A 27,418-nucleotide genomic window follows, 5' to 3' on the forward strand; every position below is an offset into this window, starting at 1 on the left:
TGAAAGACAGAATGTGAATTAAATTGATACTTAATGCAAGTGACCATATCAACAAAATATGCTCAATCTGCCTAAGCTAAGAAAGTACTCCTAAAGCTGTTTCATTAGTCTCTTTCTTTCTCCTTCTCTCTCTTTCTCTTGCTTGTGTATCACACAAACACACACACACACTATACGATGTTTTATTTTTTCTTTCATCATCCTCACTCCTTCCCTCCTTCTTTCTTTCTTACCTTTTCAACTAATATTTTTTGAAACCTTACAATTTTTTCACATAATCCTAAAGTAATCTTTAAACTTCTCATGAATATATGTTAAAAGTTCATTTAAAACCAATACAATATTGTAAAGTAATTAACCTCCAATTAAAGTAAATAAATTTATATTTTAAAAAATAAAATAAAGCTGTAAGTACTTTTTAAATGTATGAATGCTTGTTAATTTTCTTTTAAAAATTGAATATTTCATTTATTTGTTTTACTCATCCTGTCTTATTAGTTCTACTACTCACTTCAAATTTGCAAAGATGAATTATGAGCTTTGTTTAATGCCATACCTTTTGCAATGTAAGACAGATTTATTAAAACTGTATTCTCTATAATCTTGAAGTATAACAGAAATATAGATTCTCTTTTAACTGTTCCTAAAAATGCCAGGTGCAGAGGTTGGAGTGAAAAGTCACCTTGGCTTCAGTCTTAGTCCAACAGTGGACACACTTCTGGCATGGTTATAACAAATTTCTCTTTCATAGCTGCACATCACTTAGCACTATTATGTCATGTGCAGTGAGAATTTGAGAGACTTTTAATGATATTTATATTTTCAACTGGACATGGAATGAAAGACTGGTTCCAAATTGGAAAAGGGGTACATCAAGGCTGTATATTGTCACCCTGTTTATTTAACTTATATGCAGAATACATATGAGAAATGCTAGGCTGGATGAAGCACAAGCTGGAATCAAGATTACTGGGAGAAATATCAATAAACTCATATAGGCAGATGAGACCACCCTTATGGCAGAAAGTGAAGAACTAAAGTGTCTCTTGATGAAAGTGAAAGGGGAGAGTGAAAAAGTTGGCTTAAAGCTCAACATTCAGAAAACTAAGATCATGGCATATGGTCCCATCACTTCATGGCAAATAGATGGGGAAACAATGGAAACATTGACAGACTTTATCTTCTTGGGCTCCAAAATCAGTGCAGATGGTGACTGCAGACATGAAATTAAAAGACTCTTGCTGTTTGGAAGAAAAGTTATGACCAACCTAGCAGCTTGTTAAAAAGCAGACTTGCCAACAAAAGTCCATCTGGTCAGAGCTTTGGTTTTCTCTGGTAGTCATGTATAGATGTAAGAGTTGAACTATGAAGAAAACTGAGCACCAAATAATTGATGCTTTGAACTGTGGTGTTGGAGAAGACTCTTGAGAGTCCCTTGGACTGCATGGAGATCCAACCAGTCCATTCTAAAGGAAATCAGTCCTTAATACTCACTGGAAGGGCTAATGCTGAAGCTGAAACTCCAATACTTTGGCCACCTGATGTGAAGGTCTGACTCATTTGAAAAGACCTTGATGCTGGGAAAGATTGAAGGCCAGAGGAGAAGGGGATGACAGAGGATGAGATGGTTGGATGGCATCACCGACTCATTGGGTATGAGTTTGAGTTAACTCCAAGAGTTGGCGATGGAAAGGGAACCCTGTCTTGCAGTCCATGGGGTCTCAAAGAGTCAGATACAACTGAGCAACTGAACTGATTACATAAGGAAACATGATGATATATGAAGAAGTGAGATTAGAGAATATTGAAATTATTTTTTTTTATCAGCTGGAATAGGATAAGTAATTCTACTGTAATGAATAACTTCAAAATTCTCAGTGACTTCACACTGTAAACTCTTTTTCTTGTTCATGCCACATATCTATGAGAGCCATGATTTTATTACTCTGGTACTCAGAATGAGATATAAGATAAAATACGAGCACCTATTGGTTTCAACGTCAGAAGGGAAAAGCTAGAGAGTAGTACTACATTGTTCATCCATTCATAAAGATTCAACCTTCAAATATTAAAAATATAATTCTCCTTTACTTATGCTTTGTTGACAACTCAATCTCATGGCCACCAAAATTTTCAGATTGTGGGAAGACATAATCTGACTTACCTGGGAGAGGAACAAGAGATGTCTAGCATATCATACTGATGAATATAACAATTTTTATCTTAATATTAGGAGATCAAATCCTTTATATTTATGTCTGTTAGTAGAATAGACAGCGAGAGAAGGGGCCTTTCTCTCCTTTATGAGTTTTTTCTAAAAATAAATGAGCATTTTTACTGAGAATAAAGTCATTGGAAAGAGATAGCTTTTAGAAAACAGGCTCTGTTCAGACTTGAGGTACTTCTTGGATAAAATACAAAAACATGTCTAACAATATTGTTACTCTATAAATGGACTGTAGATATATATATATATATATATAAAGAATAGCATTAAGCTCACCATAGTTTCATTCCACCATTATCTTATCCAGTGAAATTAGAAACTATAGGTACTACAGTGAGGATGGTGACCAGAATACAAATTAATTGATGTATACTTTTTTTTTTTTGAGATCCTGTATGTCTGAATTATTTTTCTTTTTTTTTTTTTAGTTTTTTATTTTTTAAATTTTAAAATCTTTAATTCTTACATGCGTTCCCGAACATGAACCCCCCTCCCACTTCCCTCCCCATAACATCTCTCTGGGTCATCCCCATGCACCAGCCCCAAGCATGCTGTATCCTGCGTCAGACATAGACTGGCGATTCAATTCTTACATGATAGTATACATGTTAGAATGCCATTCTCCCAAATCATCCCACCCTCTCCCTCTCCCTCTGAGTCCAAAAGTCTGTTATACACAGCTGTGTCTTTTTTCCTGTCTTGCATACAGGGTCGTCATTGCCATCTTCCTAAATTCCATATATATGTGTTAGTATACACAACAAGGAAACCAGAATTGAAAGAGACACATGTACCCCAATGTTCATCGCAGCACTGTTTATAATAGCCAGGACATGGAAACAACCTAGATGTCCATCAGCAGATGAATGGATAAGAAAGCTGTGGTACATATACACAATGGAGTATTACTCAGACAATAAAAAGAATTCATTTGAATCAGTTCTGATGAGATGGATGAAACTGGAGCCGATTATTCAGAGTGAAGTAAGCCAGAAAAAATTGATGTATACTTTTATACACACAAACATATAATCATTTATTTTAAAATACTGCCAACAGAATGGCAGGTTATTCACATTTTCCTCTGTAAAATTCTTGGGGAAAAATGACAAAGAAGAGGAATATGACAAGGCTCTGAATTTCACAGCAAATATCTTATATATAAATGCCACTAAATAAATGATATTTCATACACATATTCTTTCCCAAGTTTACTCTCTAATGTATTAAAATGATGTTTGAGAACAGAGGCATAAATAATACAGTCTAGGAATACATTTATCATGCAAAATTATATTTAAATAAGCATAGTTATTTTGAGTTATAGGCGTACAGTAAGAATGAATAGCTTAAGTAATGCGGAAGCACACAGAACCATTATTATTCTTATCCAAGCTCATACCATGTGTCAGGTTGATAACATTTTTGCACTTTTTATGAGATATATTCTATATTGATGATTTCACATGTAAATCACCAATAAATCAGGATACATAATGTTGCTCTGGTAGAATTACTTTGCACATATAATGTAAGGAATGTTTCTTAGTGTATAACCATAGGCAAACAAATCATTAGGAATAGCAGGTAGTGTAAATGCTGTTTGATAGATAAATAAATAGATACACAGACCAAAATTATTTTATAGTGATTTCTTATAGAAGTGTGTATGTGTGCATGCTCACTTGTATCCAATTCTTTGTGACCCCATGGACTGTAGCTCACCAGGTTTCTCTGTCCACGGAATTTTTCAGGTAAAAATACTGGAGTGAGTTGCCATTTTCTTCTCTACTTATAAAAATGTAAATACATTATAGACTAGTAAAGTACAGTTATATAACCTCTATCAAAAATTGTAGAATTGGGCTTTCTTAAATGCAAGGAACCTTGGCATCTCAAAGCAGAACAGAAAAGACAGCAGGGACTGAGTAAGAACAGGAAATCTAGAATAGTTAATGGAAGAGTAAAATCTAATGTTGCAGACAAGCCTCATTCTAGTTATAACGTCCTAGTGAACAAAATCAGTGTCCAAAAATGCACTAAGTTCTAGCAGAATTTAGATTCAGAAAGTACAATTCATTAGAAAGAGCACATTCATCCATCTATTTACTTATTCAATAAGTATTGTTTTGTGTGTACTTTTCACTGTACTAGATAGATATTAAAATGTTTTAGAATAAAGAGATAAAGAAATGAATAATTATAACCTTCAGATCACAAACAAATTGAGAAATCAAGCAAAGGATCAGCATATATGCTCAAAGACATGAGTACCATTGCTAGCTAATAAGAGATCAGGACCATCTTTGTCCTTTAAATCTGCATATCAGTAATGAAACATAATAGGAAAGGGGTGCCACGATCAAAGGAACTTCCTAAACTCACGTTTGTAGTATCTACTTTGTTTCCTCCAATCTTTCTCCTTAGAGTAGCCAGAGGAATATTTTCATGATGCAGAATTGGCCTGGAAGTGCAATGGAGTTTTCCTTTGTTTCAATTGTATCAACATAATAAAAAATTATTTGTTTTGCAACAATTTTCCCACTAAAATAGATTCTATGTGCTGGTCAAGATTATCTTGTTTATGCCTATATTATTCCACTTGGCTCAATTTCTGGCACTGATTAAGCACTCAACAAACTTTTATTGAGTCATTAGACAATAAGTTAAAAAAAAAACCCTCAAATTTATCCAAGGAAAAATCTCATGAGATATACTGTAAATAGGTAGTCAGAAGGAAAGATAGATTTTAAAAGAAATGGATGGATGGCTGTTTAGATGGACTGATGGAAATACATGTAGATAAATTTTGACTTTTTATTTCTCTATTTGCATGTGAATAGCCATTTCCATCATCATACGCTGGGGATTCTTGATTTATATGTATATTTTATGCATACTTTTAATAGAAAAATTTTGATGAGACAAAAATATTAAGTAAGCATTATTTATGTATTAGTTGAAAATTATATTGTACTTTATCAAACACTATTAACAATGCTCACAATTTTTGATATATTGCTTATAATGAATATACAACTTTTGTTCAAAATCTACCAAACTCTGCTACAGTAATAACTGAAAAAGTCATAAAAAATAACAGTGTGCTATGTGCTTAGTCAGGCCCAACTCTTCGTGACCCCATGGACTGTAGCCTGCCTGGTTCTTCTGTCCATAGGAATTCATTACTGTCATCATGCATGTGTGAATGCTAAGTCACTTCAGTTGTGTCCAACTCTGTGTGACCCCATGGACTGTAGCCCACCCAGTTCTTCTGTCCATGGGATTCTCCAGGCAAGAATACTGAAGTGGGTTGCCATGCCCTCTTCCAGGGTATCTTCCTGACCCAGCCAGCGTCTCTTATATCTAACCTGCACTGATAGGTGGTTTCTTTACCACTTGCACCACCCGGGAAGCTCATCTTCCCAGGTGAGATGGGAACTGGCATCTTATGACTCGATTTTTTTTAACTTTATATACACTTTTAAAAATATAAATTTACTTATTTTAATTGGAGGTTAATTACTTTACAATATTGTATCATCTTTAGATCTTTGTTAAAAAATAAAATAACAAGATTTGCTGTCTTTACATGTAGTAATTATTTCAGAAGTACCATAAATATTAACATGTAAAGCAAGAATTGAATTTTGAATTCTTTCATTTCTCCTGATTTCTCATTGTAACCTTCTGGTTTTGATATGATCCAAGAATTTCTGAGCACTGAAGATAGATGATAAAGGAGAGACTTATTTTAATTTTAATTAAGGATGCTTAGTTATACTAAGGCTTATATGGTGTATTCATATATTAATTCATATTTGTATATATATATATGAGATTTTTTTTTTACAAAAATGTAATTAGTTGAATTAAGGTTAAAATGTTAAGTAGACACTTTTGCACTTTTTAATAAGTATTAATTTTTATTCTCCTTAAAATATTATTGTTGGAGCCAGTCAAATGAGTATAGCATGAAAAGACTAACTGGGTTTTTTGCCATCGCTTTTCTGTTATTGTGCATGTATAATCTTTGCTATTTCTTTGATAGCTAATTATGTTCAAATTTTTATAGAAATATATACAATAGATGGAGATCCTCCTACATAAAAACAGGGGCCCTACTTTATATGCAGATGCAATAATTATTAACCTAGGCCATAGCTATACTACTTTATGTTTGTGATTAGATATTTTTCTCAATGGTTTGTGAGGCCAGTGTTATCTTTGGAGTAAAAAGATGGACATGGGGAGTGACAGATTAATCTGCTGTCCTAGCCTAGAATGCTGGCTTTGAAGGTATACATACATGAAAATACAAAATATGATGTCTTATACAGATGGAAGGATATCAACTTTGGTATCAAACTATAAGATTTATTTTCATGTTGAGACAACTATTTAAAAATACATAATGCATGCTCACAACACTAGTAATAATTTTCTGTTATATGAGCAGATAAAATAATTATCAACACATAAAAGACTCTATTTCTTCTTAGTTTTGTACTGTTAAAGGTATTTATTTTAAAAGTTATATTTTACTAGCACTTAGATTGCCTAAGAATAATATATGTTCTGTTTATTGACAATAGCTTAAATAATTGTTAAAACTCTAATAATAAAACTGCACCAGAGAGGAGTCAAAGTTGCTTATCAGATCCTTACTTTCTCTGGTTCAGTTAACCTCCCCTCAACTTGAAGGGAATTGATTTAGTTCATACCTGAATGGCTTAGTGGTTTTCCCTACTTTCTTAAATGTAAGTATGAATTATGCAATAAGAAGTTCATGATTTGAGCCACAGTTAGTTCCTGGTCTTGTTTTTTACTGACTGTATAGAGTTTCTCCTTCTTCACCTGCAAAGAATAAAAACAATCTGACTTCAGTATTGACCATCTGATGACATCAATTCACAGAGTCATCTTTTGTGTTGTTGAAAGAGGATATTGGCTATGACCAGTGCATTCTCTTGGCAATAGACTGTTAGCCTTTGCCCTGCTTCATTTTGTATTCCAAGGTCAAATGTGCCTGTTACTCCAGGTATCTCTTGACTTCCTACTTTTGCAGTATAGTCCCGTATGATGAAAAGGACATCTTTTTTGTGTGTGTTTGTGTGTGATAATTCTAGAAGATCTTACAGATCTTCAATAGATCATTCAATCAAATCCCTTATGATTATGTAGTGAAAGTGACAAATAGATCCAAGGGATTAACTCTAATAGACTGTGTGAAGAACTATGGACAGAGGTTCATAACATTGTACAGGAGGCAGTGATCAAAACCATCCTCAAGCAAAAGAAATGCAAAAAGGCAAAATGGTTGTCTGAGGAGGCCTTACAAAAAGCTGAGAAATGAAAAGAAGTAAAGGCAAGGAGAAAAGAAAGATATACCTATCTGAATGCAGAGTTCCAAAGAACACCAAGGAGAGATAAGAAAGCTTTCTTAAGTAAGTAATACTAACAAAAGGAGGAAAGGAACAGAATGGGAAAAACTAGATATCTCTTTAAGAAATAAGAGAATCTTTATTTCCCTCTTAAGAAAATTAGAGATTATGGGAAAATTTCATGCAAAGATGAGCAGAATAAAGGACAGAAATGATATGGAACTAACATAAAAAGAAAATATTAAGAAAAGGTGGCAAGAATACACAGAACTATAGAAGGAAAGATCTTATGAACAAAAATGATGGTATGGTCACTCACCTAGAGCCAGACATCTTGGAGCATGAAGTGAAGTGGGCCTTACGAAGCATTACTACAAACAAAACTAGTGTAGGTGAGAGAATTCAAGTTGAACAATTTCAAAATAAAAGATGATGCTGTGAAAGTGCTTCACTCACTATGCCAACAAATTTGGAAGACTCCGCAGGGGCCACAGGATTGGAAAAGATCAGGTTTCATTCCAATCCCAAAGAAGGGCAGTGTCAAACAGTGCTGAAACTACTGTACAATTGCACTGATTTCGCATGTTCTCAGGTAATGCTCAAAATCCTTCAAGCAAAATTTCAACAGTATGGGAGTCGAGAACTTCCCGACGTGTCAGATCAGTTTAGTTCAATCTCTCAGTCATGTCCAATTCTGCGACCCCATGGACTGCAGCACACCAGGCCTCTCTGTCCATAATCAACTCCTGGAGCTTATTCAAACTTATGTCCATTGAGTCGGTGATGCCATCCAATCACTTCATCCTCTGTCATCCCCTTCTCCTCCCACCTTCAATCTTTCCCAGCATCAGGATCTTTTCAAATGAGTCAGTTTTTTGCATCAGGTGGCCACAAAGAAGGCTGAGCACAAAGGAACCCTCTTACACTGTTGGTGGGAACGAAAACTAGTACAGCCACTATGGGGAACAGTGTGGAGATTCCTTACAAAACTGTACAGAGAACTGCCATACGACCCAGAAATCCCACTGCTGGCCATACACACCGAGGAAACCAGAATTGAAAGAGACACGTGTAGCCCAATGTTCATCGCAGCACTGTTTACAATAGGCAGGACAGGGAAACAACCTAGATGTCCATCGGCAGACGAATGTATAGAAAGCTGTGGTACATATACACAGTGGGATATTACTCAGCTATTAAAAAGAATGCATTTGAATCAATTCTAATGAGGTGGATGAAACTGGAACATATTACACAGAGTGAAGTCAGAAAGAAAAGCACTAATACAGTATATTAACGCATATATGCAATTTAGAAAGATGGTAATGATAGCCTTATATGTGAGACAGCAAAAGAGACACAGATGTAAAGAAAAGACTTTTGGACTCTGTGGGAGAAGGCGAGGGTGGGATGATTTGAGAGAACAGCATTAAAACATGTATATTATCTTCTGTGAAATAGATCACCAATCCAGGTTCGATGTATGAGACAGTGTGCTCAGGGCTGGTGCATTGAGATGACCCTGACGGGTGGGATGGGAGGTGGGATGGGGGTTCAGGATAGGTAACACATGTACACCCATGGCTGATTCATGTCAATGTATGGCAAAAAACCACTACAATATTTTAAAGTAATTAGCCTCCAATTAAAATAAATAAGTTAATTTTTTTTTTAAAAAAAGGAGGTTGAGCACAGAAGAATTGATGTTTTCAAACTGGTTCTCTCTTGAGAACCTCTTGGACAGCAAGGAGATCAAACCAGCCAATCTTAAGGAAATCAACCATGAATACTCACTGGAAGGACTGATGCTGAAACTGAAGCTCCATTACTTTGGCTACCTGAAAGGAAGAGCTGGCTCACTGAAAAAGACCCTGATGCTGAGAAAGATTGAGGGCAGAAGGTGAACTCGGCAGCAGAAGATGAGATGTTTGGATGGTATCATCGACTCATTAGATGTGAGTTTGAGCAAATTCCAGGAGATAGTAAAGGACAAGGAAGACTGCCATGCCACCATCCATGGGGTGGCAAAGAGTCAGACAGGACTGAGTGACTGAATCACAACAACCTTGAAGAATAGATGTAGTGGAATATGAAGGTGAAAGTTAAAATGTTAGTCACTTGGTCGTGTCTGACTCTTTGCAACCCTATAGACTATAGCTCACCAGGCTCCTCTGTCCATGGAAATCTCCAAGCAAGAATACTGGAATGAGTAGCCAATCCTTTTTAGAGGGGATCTTCCTTACCCACAGATCAAACCTATCTATCCTGAACTGCAGGCAGATTCTTTTCTGTTTGAGAAGATGACCTAAATCAAAATAGATTTTTTCTTACACCTTCATTGAAAAGTTGAAATTAACTTAAAAAAATATTTTTTTGAGAGTCCCTTGGACTGCAAGGAGATCCAACCAGTCCATTCTGAAGGAGATCAGCCCTGGAATTTCTTTGGAAGGAATGATGCTAAAGCTGAAACTCCAGTACTTTGGCCATCTCATGTGAAGAGTTGACTCATTGGAAAAGACTCTGATGCTGGGAGGGATTGGTGGCAGGAAGAGAAGGGGTCAACCGAGGATGAGATGGCTGGATGGCATCACTGACTCGATGGATGTGAATCTGAGTGAACTCCGAGAGTTGGTGATGGAGAGGGAGGCCTGGTGTGCTGCGATTCACAGGGTCGCAAAGAGTCAGACACGACTGAGTGACTGAACTGAACTGAACTAAACTGAAGCAAAAAATGTTGAAATAAGGAGCAGACATCTTTTGTTCTGTGGTTATCATGTTCCTTCAGCAAATTTTCATTTTACAGACAATTTTAGCCACTGTATCCTGATGAATCTCTTGCCTGTGGTCTATAAACTTCAACGGAGTCCCTGATACAAAGCTCACATTCTGACCATGAAGGCCAAGATGAGATGTAGGAAAGGCAGACAGCTAAACACATAAACACAGTTCCCCTGCATGCTTTTTCTTTTAATTTCTATAAACAGGCAACCTGAGGCCAAAAAAAAAAAAAAATGCTTAGAAGAAAATTTTGTCAAAAACATGAGCTGATAAAGATAGAGTTCACTGTTCATAATAGTCAGAAAGTGCTTATACATCTGTGGTCTTCTCCTAAGCTAACAAAAGCTGTTTTTTCTTTTTGTATTTTGAAGGGTAACAATTATGTGTATCACCAGGCTAAGAGGTGGATCCATGGACTTCTATAAACAGAAAAATCAATTTTGATTCATTAATGTGAAAACATTAATTGATAAACATTATTGACTAATTTTAAATTTGTGTGATTACTTCAAAATATCTATTGGAAAGAAAAAGTATGTCAGAGGGAGCAGGGTTAAGACACATTTTTTGTCTTGATTTGGTTTGATTTTCCAGCTCTATATGTTTAAATACCATCACAATTGCCTGATGCAACTGAAAAGATTTCTATTAAACACTTACCAATCCATGAAAGCAGATATGCCTAATTCAAAGATCTGGATCTTCTGGGAGAATACACTAAATATTTAAAATTTTCCTTAGAAATTTAGTAAAATAAGAAAAGAATGATTTCTGTTTCTAAGCATAGGACATTATTTCTAAATTTTACCTAAATATAAGATGTACTCAATTAAGTTCACTTGAGTTCAGTTCAGTTCAGCCACTCAGTCATGTCTGACTCCTTGCAACCCCATGGACTGCAGCACGCCAGGCCTCCCTGTCCATCACCAATTTCTGGAGTGTGTTCAAACTCATGTCCATTGATGAATGATGCCATCAAACCACCTCATCCTCTGTCATCCCCTTCTCCTCCCACCTTCAATCTTTCCCAGCATCAGGATCTTTTCAAATGAGTCAGTTCTTTACAACAGGTGGCCAAAGTATTACAGTTTTAGCTTCAACATCAGGCTTTCCAGTGAAGATTCAGGAATGATTTCCCTGAGGATGGACTGATTGGATATCCATGCAGTACAAGGGACTCTCAAGAGTCTTCTCCAACACTACAGTTCAAAACCATCAGTTCTTCAGCATTCAGTTTTCTTTATAGTCCAACTCTCACAGCCTTCCATGACTACTGGAAAAACAATATCTTTAACTACACAGACCTTTGTTGGCAAACTAATGTTTCTGCTTATTAATATGCTATCTAGATTGGTCATAACTTTTCTTCCCAGGAGCAAATGTCCTTTAATTTCATGGCTGCAGTCTCTATCTGCAGTGATTTTTGATTTCCAAAAAATAACATCTGTCACTGTTTCCATTGTTTTCCCATCTATTTACCATGAAGTGATGGGGCCAGATTCCATGATCTTAGTTTTCTGAATGTTGAGTTTTAAGCCAAATTTTCCACTCTGCTCTTTAACTTTCCTCAAAAAGCTCATTAGTTCTTCTTTATTTTCTTCAATAAGTGTGGTGTCATCTGCATATCTGAGGTTATTGATATTTCTCCTGGCAAACTTGATTCCACTTTGTGCTTCATGCAGTCCAGCATTTCTCATGATGTACTCTGCATATAAGTTAACTAAACATGGTGACAATATACAGCCTTGCTGTACTCCTTTCCTGATTTGGAACCGGTCTGCGGTTCTATGTCCAGTTCTAATTGTTGCTTCTTAATCTACATTCAGATTTCTCAGGAGGCAGGTCAGGTGGTCTGATATTCCCATCTCATGAAGAATTTTCTACAGTTTGTCATGATCCACCCAGTCAAAGGCTTTTGTACAGTCAATAAAGCAGACGTAGATGTTTCTGAAACTCTCTAACTTTTTTGATGATCCAATGGATGTTGACAGTTTGGTCTCTGGTTCCTCGGCCTTTCCTAAAACCAGCTTGAACGTTCAGAACTTCACAGTTCACATACTGTTGAAGCCTGGCTTGGAGCATTTTAAGCATTACTTTGCTAGTGGGTGAGATGAGTGCAATTGTGTGGTAGTTTGAGCATTCTTTGGCATTGCCTTTCTTTGGGATTGAAATGAAAACTGACCTTTTCCAGTCCTGTGGCCACTGCTGAGTTTTCCAAATTTGCTGGCATTTGAGTGCAACACTTCCACAGCATCACCTTTTAGGATTTGTCATTCCACTCTATAATCATAAGGGTTTTGATTTAGGTCATACCTGAATGGTCTAGTGGTTTTCCCTATGTTCTCCAATTTAAATTTCAATTTGGCAATAAGGAATTCATGGTCTGAGCCACAGTCAGCTCCTGCTCTTGCTTTTGCTGGCTCTATAGAGCTTCTCCATCTTTGGATGTGAAGAATATAATCAATCTGACTTCGATATTGACTATCTGGTGATGTCCACGTGTAGAGTTTTCTCGTGTTGATGGAAAAGGGTGTTTGCAATGACCAGTGTGTTTTCTTGAAAAAAATCTGTTAGCTTTTGTCCTGCTTCATTTCTATATTCCAAGTCCAAATTTGCCTGTTACTCCAGGTATTTCTTGACTTCCCACTTTTGCATTCCAGCCCCCTGCAATGAAAAGGACATCTTTCTTCTATGTTAATTCTAGAAGGTCTTGTAGGTCTTCATAGACCCATTCAACTTCAGCTTCCTCAGAGTTACTGTTCAGGCATAGAGTTGGATTACTGTGATATTGAATAGTTTGCCTTGGAAACAAATTGAGATCAATCTTTTGCTTTTGAGATTGCATCCAAGTACTGTATTTCAGCCTCTTTTTTTGACTATGAGGGCTACTCCATTTCTTCCAGGGGATTCTTATCCAGAATAGTAGATTTAATGGTCATCTGAGTTAAATTCATCCATTCTCCGCCATTTTAGTTCACTGATTCCTAAAATGTGTATGTTCACTCTTCCTATCTCCTATTTGACCACTTCCACTTTGCCTTGATTCATGGACCTAACACTCAAGGTTCCTATGCAATATTGTTTTTTATAGCATTGGATTTTGCTTCCATCACCAGGCACATCCACAACTGGGTGTTGTCTCTGCCTTGGCTCTGTCTGTCCACTCTTTCTGGAGTCATTTCTCAACTGATCTCCAGTAGCATACTGGGCACCTGCTGACACGGGGAGTTCATCTTTCAGTGTCCTATCTTTTTGCCTCTTCATACCATTCATAGAGTTCTCAAGGCAAGAATACTGAAGTGGTTTGCCATTCCCTTCTCCAGTCGACTAAGTCCTATCAGAACTCTCCACCACAACCCATCCGCCCTGTGTGGTCCTATATGGCTTGGCTCACAGCTTCATTGTGCTAAATAAGGCCATGGCCCATGTGATCACATTGGTTAGTATCCTGTGACTGTGGTTTTCATTCTCTCTGCTCTCTGATGGAGAAAGATAAGAGGCAATGGAAGCTTTCTGAAGGGAGAGACTGACTGAGAGGGAAACTGGGTCTTGAGCATGGTCAGGGACATGCTCAGTAAGTCTTTAATCCAATTTTCTGTTGATGGGCTGTGCTGTGTTCCCTCCCTCTTATTTGACCTCAGGCCAAACTATGGTGGAGGTAATGAAGATAATGGTGACCTCCTTCAAAAAGTCCCATGCATGCACTGCTGCACTCAGTGCCCCCAACCTTGCAGCAGGCCACTTCCAACCCATGCCTCCACTGTAGACTCCTGGACACTCCAGGGCATGTCTGGGTCAGTCTCTTGTGGGGTCCTTTCTGGGTCCTGGTGCACTCAAGGTTTTGTGTGTGCCCTCCAAGAGTCTGTTTCCCCAGTCTTGTGTAAGTTCTGATGGCTCTATGGTGGGGTTAATGGCGACCTCCTCCATAAGGGTTTATGCCATATCCAGGTCTACTGCACCCAGAGCCGCTACCCCTGCAGCAGTCCACTGCTGACCCATACCTCTGCAGGAGATACTCAAACACAGTTCTGTCTCAGTCTCTGTGGGGTCTCTGGGTCCTGGTGCCCACAAGGTTTGTCTGAGCCCTCTGTATAGGCCATGGAATTCTTTAGGCCAGAACACTGGAGTTGGTAGCCTTTCCCTTCTCGTCCAAATCCATGAATTTTCCCAACACAGGGATTGAATCCAGGTCTCCCTCATTGCAGGTGAATTCTTTACCAGCTGAGCCACAAGGGAAGCCCTGTAAGATATACTTGTGTTTTCTTAATTTTCCTGTGGTATTAGTGTATGAGAATGTCTTCATTATTTGAGCTTTACTTAAAATTTCAGAAGCCTTCAGAAATGCATTTATTATTCTTTAGTGCAATTAGTGTTAGATTTTGCCTCAGTTTTTCTCCTTTCCTGCAACGTGATCAACAAAGTCTGTTGTGTAGATAGTATTTGAAAAAAAAAAAAAAATCCTGCAGAGCTGAATACCAATCATATGAGGACTGAAATAGGACTTCAGAGAAAGCTATTTAAGTGAAGCGATTGTGGCAAAAGGCAGACTAGCTTCTAATGGAGAAGGAATAAAAGATGTTCACATTTCACTAAAATTAAGATGCATTATACTTCTTCCTTTTAAGGTTATCTTCACTACAAAAACTTCCTGGCAAAAAAATAAATAAGATAAAAATTCACTCTTTATCCAGCTTCAACCACCATCACTGATTTGCCATTTTTGCTTCATCCTTTCACATTTACAGTATTTTTTCCTGAAGTATTTTACAGTACTTCTTAAACATGTCATTTTAGCTCAAAGCATTTCTGAATTCATCCCAGAAACAATGAAATATGATCACAACTTTACTTTTTCAGCTTAATTGCAATTAATAAAAATTTAAATAATCTCTTATTAAAAACTGATACCCAGAATTAAAATTTCCAAAATGTCTTAAGCATCTTTTCATAGTTCTGTAAATTGGCATTCAAGTAAGTTTCACTGTTTATTTCATTACATTTTAAAACCACATTTAATTTATAACAGCTACTTCTTTCTAGTTATTCATTTTATTACTTTTTTTTTCTTGAAAAATTGTCAAGTTATCTGTAAAATGTTTTACTTTGTGTATTGTCCAATTTGATTCCTCTTAGTGTTTCTCCTTTCTTTCCTCCACTTTTATGTTTATATATTTCAAAACGCTCATGGTAGAAATGGAAATATCTTAAAGATTTTTCTGGCATAGATTGCATATTTGTGTTTGTGTCTATGTGTGCCTGTGTCTATTTGTGACATTTTACATTTATTAAGTATAACATGTAAGATTACTTTGGTTATTTGCCTAACAGCCTATGCTTTAACATGGTTCTGGTTTTGCAGGCTTTCAATCAATCTCTCATTTCACGTATATTACCTTGGCTGTCACAATTTCTCCAACCATAGTGTGTAAATATATGTAATGTCCTGGGTGAAATATTCTCTGTGAAATACAAAGTCCAGATTCTTGGGGTCTTCCCAGTCATTTATTTTGTAACAGACTTTTTAATTTTTAATAAATTATAGGTTTTGCTTTTTGTGCTTTCTGTTTGTTTGTTTGTTTTGCCTGTTTATTTCTTTTGTCTGTTTTGGGGATCTGTAGCTTTAAAATTTCAAAATAAGACTGGAGTAGAAAAACAAACTAGGAATATATTTGTCTATATATTATAGCTTTGTAAAAAATAAAAATAAAAAAATAAAAAACTTCCATCCATTCTTCTTTTATATTTACTTACTCTACTAGGTTCTTACTAGATGTTTTTGTATATGAACTTGTAATTGTAGGTTAAAAGCAAAAAGGTGGATTAACCATTCCTTCTAAACTGAAGCTAAGCACACTAAGCAAGGAATTCTTTGTGGTTTTACCACCTAACCTATAAAATATTTGTATTTAATGTGTGGTAATAGACCATCTCAAAGAAAGGCAATGCCAAAGAATGCTCAAACTACCACACAATTGCACTCATCTCACATGCTAGTAAAGTAATGTTCAAAATTCTCCAAGCCATGCTTCAGCAATACATGAACCACGAACTTTCAGATGTTCAAGCTGGTTTTACAAAAAGCAGAGGAACCAGAGATCAAATTGCCAACATCCGCTGGATCATGGAAACAGCAAGAGAGTTCTAGATAAACATCTATTTCTGCTTTATTGACTATGCCAAAGCCTTTGACTGTGTGGATCACAATAAACTGTGGAAAATTCTGAAAGAGATGAGAATACCAGACCACCTGACCTGCCTCTTGTGAAATCTGTGTACAGGTCAGGAAGCAACAGTTACAACTGGACATGGAACAACAGACTGGTTCCAAATAGAAAAAGGAGTTTGTCAAGGCTGTATATTGTCACCCTGCTTATTTAACATATACGCAGAGTATATCATGAGAAACACTGGACTGGAAGAAACACAAGCTGCAAGCAAGATTGCCTAGAGAAACATCAATAACCTCAGATATGCAGATGACACCATCCTTATAGCAGAAAGTGAAGAGGAACTAAAAAGCCTTTAGATGAAGGTGAAAGAGGAGAGTGAAAAAGTTGGCTTAAACCTCCACGTTCAGAAAACGAAGATCATGGCATCAAGTCCTATCACTTCATGGGGAAACAGTGGAAAAAGTTTCAGATGGTTTTTTTTGGGCTCCAAAATCACTGCAGATGGTGATTGCAGCCATGAAATTAAAAGACATTTACTCCTTGGAAGGAAAGTTATGATCAACCTAGATAGCATATTCAAAAGCAGAGACATTACTTTGGCAACAAAGGTCCATCTAGTCAAGGCTATGGTTTTTCCAGTAGTCATGTATGGATGTGAGAGTTGCACTTTGAAGAAAGTGAGCGCCAAAGAACTGATGCTTTTGAACTGTGGTGTTGGAGAAGACTCTTGAGAGTCCCTTGGACTGCAAGGAGATCCAACCAGTCCATTCTAAAGGAGATCAGTCCTGGAGGTTCATTGGAAGGAGTGATGCTAAAGTTGAAACTCCAGTACCTTGGCCACCTCAGGCAAAGAGTTGACTCATTGGAAAAGCCTCTGATGCTGTGAGGGATTGGGACCAGGAGGAAAAAGGGATGACAGAGGATGAGATGGCTGGATGGCATCACCGACTCAATGGATGTGAGTCTGAGAGAACTCCGGGAGTTGGTGATGGACAGGAAGGCCTAGCATGCTGCAGTTCGTGGGGTCACAAAGAGTTGGACACGACTGAGTGACTGAACTGAACTGAATCAGACTATCTGAAAATTGAATATTTGGTTAAAATTAAAAATAACAACTTGAACCCTCTGCTTCAATCTCTTGATTTACCAATTGCTCCCCTCAAGTGAATGCCAAATAACTGTCACTGAAACATAGTTCTATTCATGTTGTGTTTCCTCAAGTTTCAAGTTTTCTTATTTTTCTATTGAAGAAACATGAAATACTATCATACTCTGGGAATCAAGTAATCTATTAGCTGATCAAATATCATCTTTTAAACAACCTTTGATACTAAACACACTGCACACCTAATTTTCTCAAAGCTGTCCATGATTTTTTTTTTTTTGGCACTTGTGATCTTTTGTGCAAATATCTTCTTTTTTTCTAGCAAATTTAGGATAGACTTTCATACTTTGTTTAAAGAAGATTTCAAAAGTGAATAATTTTATAACTCTCCCAGATTTTTAACCATTACTTCTGTTTCATAATCATCACTTTTTTGTACTCTCTTGAAAGAACCTCATTCCACTGTAGAAGATATTTATTTTCATCTGTCTTTCTTGGGAAAAATAATGATATTCATTTTTGTGAAATGACTCTGGATCCATCTAGTTAAGAGTTTAGCTATATTTTTAAAATACCTTAAACAATATAAAGCCCAACTTTGTGGATATTGGCTCTGCAACATCTGTTCAAATAATTGAGCTTTAGGGAAAAAGCTAAGTTTTCTTTTCCATGGCTTGTTTTGAAAGTGCATCATTAATATCCAATAGTAAGGTTGAATGTGATTAGAATGTTATATCCTATCATCCTTTTATTTTAGGTATGATCCCAAAACAGACACATGGACTATGGTGGCTCCTTTGAGTATGCCCAGAGATGCTGTTGGAGTCTGTCTCCTTGGTGACAGATTATATGCTGTTGGTGGCTATGACGGCCAGACGTACCTCAACACTATGGAATCCTATGATCCACAAACTAATGAATGGACCCAGGTAAAAATGTTGCAAGCATAAGTTACTTCACATATAAAAATTATTTTTTTTTTCATTTACTTCCTGTGGAGGAGATGTATACATACAACAGTGTATTTAGCTGAATTACTCTGAACTCAAAGTGACTGATTTTTGTTTATTTTCATGTTCATTTTATAAAAAGTTTATGAAACATATACATTCATGTACTTTTCTATTGTGTATTCTATACTTCAATAAAATTTATATTAGAAAGTGAAATTTATGCTTCAGTGGGATTTCCATTTTAAGTCATGCCAAGGGACAGGGACTGAATTTTAATCAACTGAAACAAAAAATAAAAGTTAAATATATTTGTTCACAAAAATTTAACTATACTTGGTTTTAGAGATAACAAAATCAAGTGGATAGAAGCTTGTAGAAATTAGCTTTCTGCTTCCCATTTTTTGCTTGACTGTCTTTGTTAGGTTCCTTGCTATCTATGGCAGAAAGAATATTCCATGGGATGGTGCTGCTGGAAACTCCAAATGAAACTCTTCACAACCATAATCATTAAACAAAAGAACTTTGTTCAAAAAGGCCCCCAGAACAAATAGCAAAGAGGCCTGAATAGTCTGTTGTATAATGCATTCATTCCTAGATGAACACTTTGTTCAAGAAGATGGAGAAAAATAATTGGCTGATCTTAGGTTAACCTTATAGGGGACTGGAATGCAAAAGTAGGAAGTCAAGAAACACCTGGAGTAACAGGTAAATTTGGCCTTGGAATACGGAATGAACCAGGGCAAAGACTAATAGAGTTTTACCAAGAAAATGCACTGGTCATAGCAAACACCCTCTTCCAACAACACAAGAGAAGACTACACATGGACATCACCAGATGGTCAACATTGAAATCAGATTAATTATATTCTTTGTAGCCAAAGATAAAGAAACTCTATACAGTCAACTAAAACAAGACCAGGAGCTGACTGGGGCTCAGATCATGAACTCCTTATTGCCAAATTCAGACTTAAATTGAAGAAAATAGGGAAAACCACTAGACCATTCAAGCATAACCTAAATCAAACCCCTTATGATTATACAGTGGAAGTGAGAAATAGATTTAAGGGCCTAGATCTGATAGATAGAGTGCCTGATGAACAATGGATGGAGGTTCGTGACATTGTACAGGAGACAGGGATCAAGACCATCCCCATGGAAAAAAAATACAAACCGACAAAATGACTGTCTCAGAAGGCCTTACAAATAGCTGTGAAAAGAAGAGAAGTGAAAAGCAAAGGAGAAAAGGAAAGATATAAGCATCTGAATGCAGAGTTCCAAAGAATAGCAAGAAGAGATAGGAAACTCACAGCAATCAATGCAAAGAAATAGAGGAAAACAACAGAATGGTAAAGACTAGAGATCTCTTCAAGAAAATTAGAGATATCAAGGGAAAATTTCATGCAAAGATGGGCTAGATAAAGGACATAAATGGTATGGACCTAACAGAAGCAGAAGATATGAAGAAGGAGTGGCAAGCATACACAGAAGAACTTTTCAAAAAAGATCTTCAAGACCAAGATAATCATGATGGTATGATCACTCACCTAGAGCCAGATTTCCTGGAATGTGAAGTGGATCTTAGAAAGCATCACTATGAACAAAGCTAGTGGAGGCGGTGGAATTCTAGTTGAGCTATTTCAAGTCCTGGAAGATGATGCTGTGAAAGTGCTACACTCAGTATGCCAGCAAATTTGGAAAACTCAGCAGTGGCCACAGGACTGGAAAAGGTCAGTTTTCATTCCAAACCTAAAGAAAGGCATTGCCAAAGAATGCTCAAACAACGGCACAGTTGCACTCATCTCACATGTTAGTAAAGTAATGCTCAAAATTCTCCAAGACAGGCTTCAGCAATACGTGAACCATGGACTTCCAGATGTTCAAGCTGGTTTCAAAAAAGGCAGAGGAACCAGAGATCAAATGGCCAACATCTGCTGAATCATCAAAAAAGCAAGAGAGTTCCAGGAAAATATCTATTTCTGCTTTACTGACTATGCCAAAGCCTTTGACTGTGTGGAACACAAGAAACTATGGAAAATTCTGAAAGAGATAGGAGTACCAGACCACCTGACCTGCCTCTAGAGAAATCTGTGTGCAGGTCAGGAAGCAACAGTTAGAACTGGACATGGAACAACAAACTGGTTCCAAATAGGAAAAAGAAGTTCGTCAAAGCTGTATATTCTCACCCTGCTTATTTAACTTATATGCAGAATACATTGTGAGAAACGCTGGGCTCGAAGAAGCACAAACTGGAATCAATATTGCTGGAAGAAATATCAATAACCTCAGATATGGAGATGACACCACCCTTATGGCAAAAAGTGAAGAGTAACTAATGAGCCTCTTGATGAAAGTGAAAGAGAAGAGTGAAAAAGTTGGCTTAAAGCTCAACATTAAGAAAAGTAAGATCATGGCATATGGTCCCATCACTTCATGGGAAACAGATGGGGAAACAGTGGAAACAGTGTCAGAATTTATTTTGGGGGGTTCAAAAATCACTGCAGATGGTGACTGCAGCCATGGAATTAAAAGATGGTTACTCCTGGGAAAGAAAATTATGACCAACTTAGACAGCATATTCAAAAGCAGAGACATTACTTTGCCAACAAAGGTCCATCTAGTCAAGGCTATTGTTTTTCCTGTGGTCATGTATGGATGTGAGAGTTGGACTGTGAAGAAGGCTGAGTACCAAAGAATTGATGCTTTTGAACTGTGGTGTTGGAGAAGACTCTTGAGAGCCGTTTGGACTGCAAGGAGAACCAACCAGTCCATTTTGACGGAGATCAGCCCTGGGATTTCTTTGGAAGGAATGATGCTAGAGCTGAAACTCCAGTACTTTAGCCACCCCATGCGAAGAGTTGACTCATTAGAAAAGACTGATGCTGGGAGGGATTGGAGGCAGGAGGAGAAGGGGACGATAGAGAATGAGATGGATGGATGGCATCACTGACTTGATGGACATGAATCTGAGTGAACTCCGGGAGTTGGTGATGGACAGGAAGGCCTGGTGGTGCTACAAATCATGGGGTCACAAAGTCGGACAAGACTAAGCGACTGAACTGAACTGAACTAGGTTAACCTTCAGTTAAGCAATTAGAGATTCAGGATCATGTTCAGAGAAGCTTCCAAACCAGTCAAATATCTGGAGAATGTGTGTTGGGTTGGGGAACTATAAGTGTAGGACACCTTAAGTAAGTTGGAAAATACCTATGCTTACAGTTACTATAGACTTGCTTGTGATGAAGGGAATGGGTATGTTTTCAGACTTGCTTTAATACTGTTTCTCTCAGCTTTTTTTTTTCTTTCCAAATCTCTCAATATTTCTTATCTCTCTGCTTTATCAAAACTTAAAATCAAGAAACAGTTCAAACAAACAAACAGTTTTTGCACCAATGGGTACATTTAAATTCCAATGTCTTACTTAGTTGAAGAAGAATGATAACCTTGTCTCTTTGTATTCCTTAATGTATAGAGGGCTTTATTTTTGATCACAAGAGATTGGCTAAAATTTATATGAAGAACTTGAACATTGATTGAAGTAAATCTTTGAAAGAAATTCTTACTTTTAAAGATATATAACTTCTTTCTTAATATGTGTTCAACTACAATATTAAATAGACTTTGTTGGAAGTACAAAATCAAACTCATCATGGTCAGGCTAAAGTATCTGCCTTATGACTCTCACTCTTCCCTAAGGGGAAATTCTTTGATTTCAGTGAAGATAGATGCATTTGACAAAGGAGGAAGAAAACAGGTAGAATGGAGGAAAGACCAGTGTAAATTTGGAGAACTACGTTCTGTGATTTTCTGTGTTTAACTTTAATTCTGAAAAAGTAGTGTTCCTTATTCAGGGAGAAGAAAACATATAATAAGCTATAATTATTGCACTGAGAGTTTAGAAGATATATTTTAACTCCTTACATTCCCAAGTTCCTAGTTTTATAAAGGGAGCAATGCATGAATTATTTTTGGTTTGCTAAGGAAGTACAAATTCAATGTTACATATCTTAAATGAACTACTTTTACAAATGAATATTAAATAAAAGAGGCTTATGAGCATATAAATGATATAATATTTTCATTACATATTTATAGTAATGAGCCATTATGCTTATCATTCCTCTAAAATTGAAGTCAGAATAATGCATGTAGTACTAATGGGTGGAAACTTCCAACAGCCATTCTCCCTCATCTATGCTTTATTATACTCTTTTGGATCATTTACTATTTTACAAATAGCAAAGTGATATTTAAAATGTTTTAGAACAAATTTATTTTAATATAATAGACATTAATTTTAAAATTTCTAAATTAAGATTTTACAACCATATCTTTTCATTCTTTGTATTTTTAAGACTTTCAAGGGGCCATCAGGAAACCCACACAAAATCAGTTTGGAAAATTTTCAGGATTCCAGGCTACTAGAGAAAGTTCTCATATTTGCTGTGTATTGCCTGTCACTTCCCTTCACTTACTCCACAGATGGACAAAATCAATTGGTTGTTTCATTTGTTATTGACACCATCAACTGGCCAAGCATTAGAATAAATAAGCAAATTATATTAAAATATATAAAAATGTATATTTGAAAAACTTCCCAAGCTAGCTATAATTGGAAATAATGAAAACACATGAGGGAACATTTGCCAGATACATGTCTTACATTGTTACATACAGAAGACACACATACATGCTAGCATGAGTGTGTGTATTTGTGTTTTAAATAAACTTGATTTTGCCACTTAATTTTTTTTGCATATGATTTAAAATAAAATATGTGTGCTTTAAAGCATAGAAAGAAAATTTTAACTTTGTTTCCTCTAGCCTGAGTAAAATCATCCTTTCATGTGTTTCTTTGGTACATGGTCATAGTGCTGTCATGCTGCATCCACCTGCAGCTATAAAAACCAAATACAATATGTCATTTACAGTCATATATCCAAAGACTGGCATAGTTGCTAGCATGGGTAAGAGATGTGTGAAACTTTCTCAAGTGAATAAATTGTGAATTATTTTTGCAGCTCAGTTTACTCTGTTGTACATGGGTTTAGTTTATTTGCATACAATCAATCTATAAGATATTTAGAATGAGTTTCAGGGAAGTCTGGTAAGATATTTGCATCTTGGATTGCTGTTTAATAACTGATACTATGCCAACCTTTTTGGATTATCATAGTTTACTGAAAGGTATAATGCTGGAGAGAGAAAAGGGCAGATTGTCAAAATATGTATTAAATAAGATAAAACTGAACCAAGGGGAAGAGAGGGAAACCTCTCAAATATTTAAAATGTACTTATGTACAATATATCAAATGCTTAAAATAGAATGATAAATGCTGAGATAAGAGAAATACTTAACACTATGCTAGAACTTAAGTGTATTAGGTAGAGAAATCTTCTTTCAAGAAATTATATAAATAGACTGTGGCATGGCAAATAAATAATAAACATAGAAATATGGGGAGTGGTTTGGTTTAAGAAACAGAATTTTTAGAGACATGGGAAAGAGAACACATGGCATGTTTCATTGAGCAAGAAATAAAGTGATGAGGAATAAGTTTGGAGAGAGAAAATGGGTCTTTATGACATAAGGTAAGAAACCATGTTATAGAATCTTGACTTTACCATGAACCAAAAGGATAGTTAATGAAGGACTTTAGGCAGGGAAAATAAATAATCAGAATTGTGTTTTAAAATGATTGCACTTCATAGGATGGGAAATATGATTAGAGGAAAGCAAGATCAGAAATTTATTAGGATATACTTCACTAATTCACTGCATGGGTGGGAATTTTTCCTTCTTTCCTTCTAGTTATTTTTATTTTATTTATTTATTTATTTATTTATTTATTTATTTTTGCTAATCTAACAATTAAATTGACATAAGACAAATTAACAGAAAAACAAAAATTTAATTTTGGGCATATAGAAATCCCATATGGACTCAAAAAAGTGGCCAAAAGCAGGAAGTTCTTATACTGTTTTAGACAAAAAAACAATAAATACATAAAGAATTTAGAAGACAAAGTGGTTTGGGATTAGGTAGTAAATTAATGAAGAAGTTACAAGGTTTTCTGACATAGCCTTCTTGGCCCTAAATTCCTCATGTCTGGTGGTAAGGATGCTTTTTACACTCCTAGTAGACAGAGGGTACCATTTCACATGAAACATTTATCTCCTGCTTTAAGGGGTCAAAGGAAGGTCACAGTGCCCCTTCTGCATGAAGTATCACTCAAGTGTCTTTAATTAGAAATAATCAATGTGCCAAAGTGGCATATCCTGGAGTGGGTTATTCTACTCCCCTTTCACATTCAAGGTGAAATTGTAATCTGAACTAGTTGAAGATAGTAGGAATGGTATAATTCAGTTGGTAGGAGAGATAATTATAAGACTTGATGTTATTCAGCTGTCAGGTTGAGGGAAATGAAACTAAGGGCTGTAGATATGCTCTAGGTTCCGGTCTTGAGCAACTGAGTAGAAGGATAAAAGAAATAACAGAAAGAAGAGTAAACTTGGGGCAGTGGAGGGGAGGATGGAGGAAGCAGTGATTCATTTTTACATGCAAATATAAGCATGTATAGAGACATAGATGCAAATGTAGATAGAGGTATACTTCATCTGGAACTAGGCATAGTACTTTTCAGCACTGGATGAACATAAAGAGCATCTGGGAACTCTTCAAAAATACTGCTCAGAACTCATGTCATTCCTATTGAATGGTAGGCCTTGAGTACTTATATTTTGTAAAAGCTCTTTAGATGTCTCTGACATGAAACAACACTTGAAAATCTTTGGAAACTAAAAGAGAGACAATGGAAAGTGTGCAATTTGGAGTCAGAAATATTGCAAATTGTAGACCTAAATGTTACCAGATTTATATCATTTCATACTCCATTCACTGTAATATAGGGATGACAACATATGGTGGGATTATAAAAGTGACTGTGGTGATCAACAAAAATTATTCTTAATACACAATATGCTATCAATATATCACATGCTCCTTTTTGCCTTTCACTTTGAGCAAATATATGTGAAAAAGACAAGAGACATAACATTAACCTTTTAAAAGAAGATATTGTATTAAATGAAAAGTATAAAAATGATATGAGAAAATTTTCTACTTGTTTTAATCTATAGAAAGATGGCAGATGACAATAAGCACAATTAAAAGAAATAATATGTATTTAGATAATGGTGGTAATTTTCATATGTAGAGGGTGAGATAGTGTCCTTTCTCAATCAATAAGATAGTGTGTGATCTGAAGTTATTTTGCTCTCAGCTACTTCATTTGCTACACTTGATTCATTTTATCTTCAGTTTGAAATAATATCCTGTAAATTCTAGTCTACCTGATATTCTTATGTAAATTAATTAGTCTTAGAAAACTGTATCTAAAAATCATTGATCTAAAAATTCAAAATCTGCAAGCAATAAATGCTGGAGAGGGTGTGGAGAAAAGGGAACCCTCCTACACTGTTGGTGGGAATGCAAACTAGTACAGCCACTATGGAGAACAGTGTGGAGATTCCTTAAAAAATTGCAAATAGAACTACCTTATGACCCAGCAATCCCACTGCTGGGCATACACACCGAGGAAACCAGAATTGAAAGAGACACATGTACCCCAATGTTCATCGCAGCACTGTTTATAATAGCTAGGACATGGAAACAACCTAGATGTCCATCAGCAGATGAATGGATAAGAAAGCTGTGGTACATATACACAATGGAGTATTACTCAGCCATTAAAAAGAATTCATTTGAATCAGTTCTGATGAGATGGATGAAACTGGAGCCAATTATACAGAGTGAAGTAAGCCAGAAAGAAAAACACCAATACAGTAAACTAACACATATATATGGAATTTAGGAAGATGGCAATGACGACCCTGTATGCAAGACAGGGAAAGAGACACAGATGTGTATAATGGACTTTTGGACTCAGAGGGAGAGGCAGAGAGTGGGATGATTTGGGAGAATGACATTCTAACATGTATACTATCATGTAAGAATTGAATCGCCAGTCTATGTCTGATGCAGGATACAGCATGCTTGGAGCTGGTACATGGGGATGACCCAGAGAGATGTTATGGGGAGGGAGGTGGGAGGGGGGTTCATGTTTGGGAACGCATGTAAGAATTAAAGATTTTAAAATTAAAAAAAATAAATAAATAAATAAAAGAAAACATTTTAAATCTTAAAAAAAAAAAAGTTCAAATTATTAAATTCTTAGCTTACCTCCATGAAATAAATTTTCATTACAAATTCTTTAAAATCATTGCTTTCAATATATTTCTAGCCAATTTCATATTCAGGATTATTTTTTAAAAATCTCAGTCTCATCAATAACACTCATAATATGGATTTTAAAATAAGCCCTGTAGCAATTATAATTATGTTCTAATGATGACAGCATATTGAAATCACATCATTAAATGTCTCTCTTTAGAATGAATTAATAGCACATTTTATTCAGTATAATATCTTTGGAAATGGCTTTCCAGTGACTTCAATAGTGAAGCAGCTATTTCATCTAAAACATACTCCAAGCTATCAATTTGAAATTTCATCAAAAATGTGTCCAAGCAAGCTCCAGAAAAAATCTTTGCTGAAAACTTTCCTATAGAAGCTTCACTTCACTAAATATCATTAAAGAATTTATTACTTTTATCAAAAATTCCACAAATAAGTATAGATTTTAAATTCTTCAATATTCATATTATTTTATATACATGCCATTTTCATTGTTTCCATGTTTATTGTATTACTTGCAGATACATTGGGAAATGATAATCATATT

General features: G+C 36.0%; 1 protein-coding gene across 2 annotated transcripts in view; it reads left to right on the forward strand.

Annotated features, from left to right (window-relative positions):
• The window catches only part of KLHL1 (kelch like family member 1), a 562,289-nt gene that overhangs the window by 533,992 nt on the left and 879 nt on the right, over window positions 1–27,418 (forward strand). For both annotated transcript variants that reach the window (XM_005687646.3, XM_005687647.3), the window contains one exon: window positions 18,422–18,593. In XM_005687646.3, the coding sequence (XP_005687703.1) occupies window positions 18,422–18,593 (172 nt within the window). The remainder of the gene's footprint in view (window positions 1–18,421; window positions 18,594–27,418) is intronic.

This window comes from Capra hircus, chromosome 12, assembly GCF_001704415.2.
Source record: "Capra hircus breed San Clemente chromosome 12, ASM170441v1, whole genome shotgun sequence".
NCBI lineage: Eukaryota > Metazoa > Chordata > Mammalia > Artiodactyla > Bovidae > Capra > Capra hircus.